At 34.7% G+C, this 9397-nt stretch overlaps 1 protein-coding gene across 1 annotated transcript; it reads left to right on the forward strand.

The window, feature by feature from the left end:
• The first annotated feature begins 221 nt into the window (after window positions 1–221).
• On the forward strand, window positions 222–7593 carry LOC132546584 (BAG family molecular chaperone regulator 3-like). Its single transcript, XM_060210308.1, has 2 exons — window positions 222–441; window positions 1593–7593. Exons 1-2 carry the CDS (start codon window positions 277–279, stop codon window positions 3093–3095), a joined length of 1668 nt encoding a protein of 555 aa, XP_060066291.1. The 5' UTR covers window positions 222–276; the 3' UTR covers window positions 3096–7593.
• The last annotated feature ends 1804 nt before the right edge of the window (window positions 7594–9397 follow it).

Raw genomic sequence — 9397 nt, forward strand, 5'->3', positions numbered from 1 at the left:
AAATAAAAAGAATTTGATATATATATTGGGTGCAAAACCTTCGAAGTGATTGCATAGAGAAAACGAAAAAAAAACGGTAACAAGGTTTTGTAAGAGTTCTTTCCCTTCCCTCACCTTCACTAACCTTGGAATCTTAACCATTGGTGGAGGAAAACGCTAGTAAGTTCCGAAAGAACGTTCCGGAATTTTCGACAACATAGATGTCGCTTCAGTCGATGGTTCTAGATCGTTAGCGAAGTGACTGGAAAGGCAAGGAAGGATTATAAGCGTATAAATATGGCAAGCCGTCAGATGTTTCCCAATCCTTACACGCCTCAACATCCAAGTAATAACGAGTTACCACCAGGTTGGGAAATGATTTTGGATAAGATGACAGGATGGCCATATTTTATTGACCACAACACGAGACAGACAACTTGGGAAGATCCCCGTATCCGAATGGTGAGTTCTGTCAAAAGTTTACTAACGTTTTCGTTTTAATTTGTTTCTTATGTTATATCAATCTGACTTATTGTTTTGGAGTTACTGGTTTATAATGATCTGTTATGCTTCTATACAAACTTCTATAGGATGTAAGCGAGTAATTGTTGTTTCAAAATCATTAAATCGGCAAGCATAAAAAAGTGACAACAGTTATCCAAAGTCGAAACCGGTTTAACACCTAAAAGCTCTATTTATAATCATAAGCGAGTACAAATATTATATGTGAACTTCTTGAAGCACAAATTACCATATATGGCCAGAATAAGGTATTTCTGACGGAATTGATCGTCTTCAGATAGCTGGTGTGAACCTATTCACCATTGAAATGAAAAAGTAATAGTAAATATATCTAAAGACAAAAACGCTAGACATAACACCGTTAAATGTCAAACGTCTGGAACATTAAGATGATGGTCAAGGCGGAGTAGACTGGATGTTAATGTTCGGACGATAAGGTCTGCACTTCATTCTGGTTCTTATATATTGATCATGCTAAATGCAGTTCTCAGATATTTATCATGCTAAATGGTTATGCTATTCTCAAATAGGTAACTTAGAACTTTGACATACTGTATTGATACCGAGAGGAGCTTGATTTTGAATATTTCTTAACTAAACTGTGATGGTATGGATCATAAAGTATCACCTTAACTCTGTGATGGTATATAGCACCTCCTGGTGATTGGTAAATTTAAAATAGATTTATTAAGATGAGAATACAATCATATTGTTTAGTTTCATGACTGGTAACATGGTAATAAATCTGTAAAGGTACAAGAATTGAAAGAACCCCAACTCCTTCAGCCAGGTATTTTACTAAATATTGTTTAAATTCGAATATGATCAGGATATTAATTAGGACCAATTCTGGACTGATGGAAATATATTAGATCAATAACAGATAATTCCTTTAAGCTTTCTTACTGAAATCTTTGCTTATTTGCTTGATTTTGTGTGATAAAGGCACTTGTTTGTGCTTCTCCCTAACAATATTATGTTTGTTGGTTTTTCCTTTTAATAAATTGCTCATTATCTCAAAGTGTTTTTGAAAATGAAAATTAAATTTAGTTGAATGTACTAGCAAAATGTAATTATTTACAATATTCCAGGGTCAAAGACAACAGCCACCATCGTTTGGAAGTAATTTACGTGAACTTCCAGTCAAGCATGAAAATAGTGGCATGCCACAGCAGTATCCACAAATGCCTCAACCCTATTCTCAGCAGCAGTATCCACAGCAACAGTATCCCCAGCAACCCTATTCACCACAGCAGCAACAGCCTTGGCAGAATCCTACTTCCTCTGTCAGTGATACCCACATGGTCAGTCCACCAAGGACAGCAACTCCTCCTAGAATAGGAACACCACCACGACATGGTGTGAACTTTCCCCAACAACAGGGAAGATCTTCCCCTGTTGTCAGAGAGATTCCTATCCATCATATTTCATCAACAGGGAACAGAGGACAGCAGCCTGAGGCCTCCACTCAAGGTCCAAACTCAGATTTAGGGGGCTATACAATATACACAGGAGTATCTGGGGGACCTCAACAGACCCCGGCTAGTACACAGGGCTACCAACAGGGGCCCAATAGCCAAGCGACTGGTCAGTATTCTCAACCTCACCAGCAACAACAGCCTTCAGTTGCTGCACAAACTGTCTTCCCGCCAAATCCACCTCAGAACTATCGACAAGAGCCTCAAAACTTTAGTACACCAAGGCCTCAACAGCCGTACCATCAACAACCTCAGCCAGGATATCAACCACCACAACAACCAGGATATCAACCACCACCACAACCATCATACCAGCAACCACCACAGCAGAGCTTCCCTCCACCACCTCAGAGTCAACCAGCACCCCCTCAGGGCTTTCCGCAACCCTCAGCTATGTCACATGGTATGCATGGTGACAGCCGGGGACCAGCAGAAAGGGTCATCCCTATACATCATCAAACTTCAAGTCAAGGTCAAGGCAACAATCAGGGTCAGGGTCAACAGCCACCTCATTATGAGGGCACACCTCACCCACGACAGCAGGTTCCCCATCCAGATTATCCGAACACTGTTCCATCTGCTCCTCCGTCCCAGTACCACTCGGAACCTTCAGTCAACCAGCAAAGCAGTGAGAGGAAAGGCACCCCAGATGAAGTCAATGGACAGGCAAATGGTCATAATAAACAAGAAAAACCAAAACCAAAGACTCCTATGGACACCATATCAGGTATTCTGTCAGAAGTTAGAGAGTATGAAGCAAAAGTGGCTAACTTTCAGGGTTTAAAAACTGATAAAGAATATAAATACCTTGAAGAGATGCTGACTCGTAATTTACTGAAGTTAGATAGCATTGAGTCAGGATCAAACAATGACATTCGCCAAGCACGAAAAAATGCTGTACGTGAAATCCAAGCCAGTTTGGATCAACTAGAACTGAAGGCTTTCTCTGCAGAACAAAGTGTGGACTCTAGTCAAGATAGTGCCTCAGAACAGTCAGGCAGTACCTCGGACAATAACAAGCAACAGAATATATCTCATATTTCTGTGTCAGGAGAGGATAAACCTGATCCCACCAAAGTCAAAGAAATGGTTTTAGACAGTGAAGTAAACTGCTAGCTGTGATAACTACTAGATTATTGGTATTTTGGTATTTAATAATGTTTCTAAAAGTTCTGTAGAATTGTTTGAATATATATAATATGTACTTGTTTCTTCAACTCATGTGAGCTTTAGGTAATTAAAAGAAAAATTAACAATTACCCTTTAGAAGCAATATTTACAAATTGTCAATTAAATTATGTGAAAAATTGAATTTGGGTACCGTGATGACCAACATTTTTTTATGTATATCTATTTGTCAGGTGTAACTTGTTATACAAAACATGTAACACAGTGAACACAATTTTCTGTGTTTTAACAAAATTTAGTTTAGAGAAAACATTTATTGATGTCATTGAAATAACAACCATTGAAGTTGATAGCGTGGAAAACATTTATTTACATTCTTGATTTCTGTCAAATCTTGTTTCATTCCTACTTAGTTTACCATATACATACTTTGTCTTCGAGTCTGTAGCGAAGATTGTGCATGTTTGTAATAATTAGCTACTTCGTTATATATCGGCATGATTAAATATGCGTCAATGGATTTGCAGTTTTGCAAATTGGGTGATGATAACATTTTAAAGAAGTTCAGAATATAAACACAAAATTTATTTATTGAAGAATTTCCATTTATGTTGCATTGTATGGCAGTTAAGATGTTTGGATAATAAAATTCATATTCATTTTGAGCTATTGTTGCTAAATTCCTGTAAGTCGATTTGTAAACAAACAATGAAGTATTTTAACTTATACATTTCCCAGTTAAATTTCAGTTACTTTAAAATCCCTTTTGGATGATTGTAGAAAAAATCTTGATGAGTGTAACATTATGTATGATATGATCTAATTTGTCTGTATGAAATTTCACTGGGTCAAACATATTTTTACAACATGTCTTTGGACTTATTTTGAGTGGTTTTTTTGGGGGGGGCCAAAAATGGGTAAGATTTTCAATTGAAATTATTTCATATTGAGGCCAAATTCCCAAAATTTGCAATATATTAATTAAGCAATTTCCTCACAATTCACTAATTTTCCTCCTATTGAGGCAGAGAAATGACAGGCATGATCTAGATCTGTTTAGTCTAAATTTTGTTTACATAATCGGTGTATGATACAACTATTGTCTTTGCTATGTTATACAGGAGAAGGATTGAGGAATGATCTAGAACAGTACTAAACAGTAATTTTGTAAGAATTTTCTGGTGAGTCTACATCACCGTTTGAAAAATTTTGGCAAGTCCAGACAAAAGGGATATTGTGGGTTCCTCAAATTTGAGCTAGTCTCACAGGCATGAACTTGGAATTCCAAAAATAACTGAATAAATTTCTGTTTGTGATAAGTGAAAAGATAAAAGTTGAATTTGAAACTTTATCAAAGTTTTACTCTTTAATTGGTGTAGCGTGCATTTGGGGAACATATCAGTTGGTTTTGCTGTAGATGAAAGTATAACTTCATCAACAGCCTGGCATACATGTTGGGGTTTGGCCATGAATATCTTCCTTATTTGTGACAGTTGTCACAAGAAGCAATGATCTAGTCACAATCTGACTCACTAAATAATATCTTGCTTCAAATATAGGTAAGGTACATTTTATAGATGAAATATAACACTTTATACATAGAAACATTTGTCTCCAAGTTTAATACAAATCTAGACCATGACAGGGTATGTGTTCATATTTGTGATCCTTATGAATGGAAAAACCAGTATTATTGTTTTTTTCATTTTATAAAATTGTTATCATTTCTGTTGGTTGTAAATATTTTTACCAAATAAAAGTTGTTTGCAGATGCTTTCATTATTAGGTTCAGTCTTTTATATTGTATTTGAAGTTTATTTTGAAGTGTGTTCAGTGATTTGTTAAACAAAGAAAAAGTGTTTTATGTGTTGGTGTGCTATATCAATTTTTTTGTCTTCATTTGAATGTGTAAAGCATAAATACAGCCAAACGAAGTGCAGTAATATAGGTACCTATATATAACTGATTTTTCCCTCCTGAAAATTGTTTAATCCTACCTGGTTTTAAACAAACATGGTTGATTCCTGTTTAAAAACTCATCATATACTTGTAATTACGACAGTCAATCTTTACAGTTTATTTTGATATATTTCTCATTGCCATCTTTCTGGATTTCTTGTCTATTTGAAATCTGAATCTGACCCAAGGAGGCAAGTCAGCAAAGATCAGAAGCAGTTTTCAAGCTATTTTTATTATTGTTTACCAACTTCGAGTGAAAGTAAAGAGTCATACATAGTGTTGTGTGTGATACTTTTCATGTTAATTGTTAAGAAGTCATTTAACTGAAAATAAGAAAAGCTTGAAGTTGGGAACAGCTATTAATTTAACATCTATAGATGGCTAGTTGGTTTGTGATATTGTTTGAGTCCAGAGGTTGATCTGAAGTGTTTTCCATTGACTGTCCCTCTCTTCTATCTTATACATGTACCTGCGGTCATGTCCTGTTACCATTATATTCTGTCCAAGTAAGATCATATAAGATTAGATCCTGTGCACAATAAATTTGATTTCCACATGGGTTAATTTCAATATATGTACTCAAGATAGGTCCCCTGATTGCTTTTTCTTAGCCATTCCTTCATGTATGTCCCTCCATATATTGCCTTGTTCTCTTACAAATAAAGTGTTTTGCAGGACAAATTAGTGTCAGTGTAACAAGGTGTTATTGTTTAATAACTGTAAATATATCTTTTATATTATATCCAAGATATGAAAAAAAACATGAAAGGCAGTGGATATTGTCCTGAAAAATGTTTGTAGTCAGAAAAGTTTAATCACTAGAAATCTGATGTAAAAAGAAAGTGCAGGACTTTAACCCACTGCCAGCCCCACCCCCAACATACAAAAAAATAGATAAATCTTGTGTCATGTGATAAATGATATTTCAGGGTTTAAGATTAGGAAGGTGAAAACTTTCTTTTGTAGAACTGATTATTCTGGTATGGTAACATTGTTTTATATTGTTACCAACACATGCTGTTTAGAAGAATTCTGTAATTTTGTAATTGTGCTTAGATTCATAACTACAACTCGGTTAGTGAAAAATTCTCTTGGTTAGTGGAAACTCATTTTAGTACAACTGGGTCAGTGAAAACCCCGTTTTGGTTGTGAAAAACTCATTTTACTACATCGTAAGATATACTACGAAACTTGTTTTTTCTCTTTGCACCTTGGATATTGGAAAACCTAAGGGCCAAATTTTATGTACACATGCATCAGCAGTACTACAAATATTGTCATTTTATCTGTAAATATTTATACCATCATGTGAGTTCTGGAATCAATCAAAGAAGATATCAAATTTGATGGATTAAAGGAGATAACAAATTGGATTTGATTAAAACCCAACCTCTGAATTAATTTCACATATTAGCAAAGTGTATTTTTTTAAACTTTATTAGTGTATGATGTTGTTTATGGGTGTTTTTGACAACACAGGTTCTATTTTCAGTAAAATTTTGTTACTAAAAGAAAAATACAAGTATAGGGCACAAATTGAAGGAGGGAGAGTATGTTAAGTAGAAGTATATAAATTATATGTGGCTACTGTTAAATACAATGTTTTAGAATTTTTTTAATATCAAATTTTGTCCTAGAACGAATCAATTTTTCATTGGTACATGAAAATTGTTTTACAAAGAAATTTTTGTTATCAGACGTTAAAGATTTCACTAAATGTCAAAAAAATATCAAAATCAGTGTTAATATATCTGAACCAATTGCATTTGAAAGAATATGTGTTATTGTATTGTTACAATTTATTGCAAATAAGTGTATTTAAAAGATGGAGAAGTACAAATTTTACTTTTTGAAATTCTAACTTTCTATCTTTATCACAAAATTCAAAGCATTTTTTTACAGAAAAGGCACCTGAAATGATAATGATGTACGTAGTAGATTGTTCTTAACATGTGAACATAGACAAGATAATATTTTGTACAGGACCAAACATTTCTGTTATTTCTATGTGTATGTTCATATTTTGCCTCTATAGCAACATAGGTGTTATTGTTATCATGGTATAAAGCTTTACTGTTAAGAAATTCTTGTCAGAATTTTTTTGTTTTGTCATACTTATAGACATATTGTAGATTCTACTGTTGATATGACAAAGGTGACGTTTTGACAATATCAGATACCCACTTGTTCCCTTTGGTTCATTTTTACACGCAATACTCCATTACTCCCTTGCAGCAATATGGCATGAGGGGAGATAACTATGTTAGGGATACAAAACAAAGGGAGGTAATTTCAGAATGATATAATGATGTGCATGTGGCATTGTGATTGATTAATGAGTGCAGATATTTGTCAAATGTGCTGTGGTTTTCTTCTGGAATGTGAAGATATTGTTTTTGAAAAGTAGTCTTAATGCATTGTTACAAAAAATCCAGATTGTTTTGGTAGACGTAGATTTAATTTGCTCTACTTTATAATGCTATGTATTAAACTTATTTATTAAAATGCTCTAACTTTTCATAATGAATCCGTCTTGTGTCTTTCCATCTTTGTCTATCAAATTATTTGAATCGACAGATACACATGATGAGATTTGTGTTATCAAATGCGTAGGATATGCCCCTCGACTTTAATTAATTGTCTTCGCCAAATTGTTCACTTAGGTTGGTCTTATTCTGGACTGTCATTATCTCTTTGCTCTTCACAGCCATAAATTCTAGGAATTCTTTACTAAAGACATCGAAATGAATATTTAGACAAAAGCTAAAGCTATAGTGACAGCATAAGATGATATATTTTTAACATCGGAACGGCAATCTTACTATCTATTAAACAGAAGTTTGATTTTACAGAGCGATGCTGCGTATTAAGACGTCGGTACCTCGAAACGCCGATGCATTTATGGTAGCTTTAAATGACAGGCTAGTAAGCAAACATACCAGTGTGCGAAATATGTTTGCCTGCAACATAACGTCATTGAAAGTATCATCAGTATCACGGAAAGAAAATTAAATGTACATGTTTTTACAAATTTGGCCATAGCACGTAATTTTGAAATGATAGTAGACTTATAATATTCTGTGCTGTCACGATAACATTTGTGCAGATATGAGCGTTATCTCGAACAAGTGCTGCTACTCCCGTACATTCCCATACAACCTCTCCCACTGTGTGTCAGCCTATTAGGTATACTTAACCACAGTGGCTTGTCGACGGCGCACATCGTATATTGTTGTGAATACTTCAAAGGCACCGACAGCTGATACAGTCTACCTGTACAAAGGTAAATAACACCAGCGGCTGTACAGGTCACTCCGGAAATACTACTTGTCATCAATTTTCTACATTCTGCATACATAAATGACAGGTACCTATAACCTGCAGGTAAAGATATTTAATAAAGGGACAATGTACCCATAATGCGGTAAAGATGTTTAATAAATGGACAATGTACCCATACCTCCGTAAAGATGTTTAATAAAGGGACAATGTACCCATAACTCCGTAAAGATGTTTGATAAATGGACAATGTACCCATAACTCCGTAAAGATGTTTGATAAAGGGACAATGTACCCATAACTCCGTAAAGATGTTTGATAAAGTTGCAATGTATCCATAACTCCGTAAAGATGTTTGATAAATGGACAATGTACCCATAACTCCGTAAAGATGTTTAATAAAGGGACAATGTACCCATAACTCCGTAAAGATGTTTAATAAAGGGACAATGTACCCATAACTCTGTAAAGATGTTTAATAAATGGACAATGTACCCATAACTCCGTAAAGATGTTTAATAAAGGGACAATGTACCCATAACTCCGTAAAGATGTGTAATAAAGGGACAATGTACCCATAACTCCGTAAAGATGTTTGATAAAGGGACAATGTACCCATAACTCCGTAAAGATGTTTGATAAAGGGACAATGTACCCATAACTCCGTAAAGATGTTTGATAAAGGGACAATGTACCCATAACTCTGTAAAGATGTTTGATAAAGGGACAATGTACCCATAACTCCGTAAAGATGTTTAATAAAGGGACAATGTACCCATAACTCTGTAAAGATGTTTAATAAATGGACAATGTACCCATAACTCCGTAAAGATGTTTAATAAAGGGACAATGTACCCATAACTCCGTAAAGATGTGTGATAAAGGGACAATGTACCCATAACTCCGTAAAGATGTTTGATAAAGGGACAATGTACCCATAACCCGGTAAAGACGTTATTTATGTAATTTATGTATGATGCTTTAGTATTCCTACTGTACATACCTCTCCCTTAAATACTCTAGGACTTATATATATGTGGAAAGTGATAAAG

The sequence above is a fragment of the Ylistrum balloti genome, unplaced genomic scaffold (genome assembly GCF_031769215.1).
Source record: "Ylistrum balloti isolate Yb309-2 unplaced genomic scaffold, AGI_CSIRO_Ybal_v1 Utg369606, whole genome shotgun sequence".
NCBI lineage: Eukaryota > Metazoa > Mollusca > Bivalvia > Pectinida > Pectinidae > Ylistrum > Ylistrum balloti.

Bases quoted from the DNA above. Each gene is read 5' to 3' on its own strand.
- LOC132546584 (XM_060210308.1), top strand. From the start codon at position 277: ATGGCAAGCCGTCAGATGTTTCCCAATCCTTACACGCCTCAACATCCA. The intron at 442-1,592 runs GTGAGTTCTGTC...ACAATATTCCAG, and splicing joins AAGATCCCCGTATCCGAATG to GGTCAAAGACAACAGCCACC.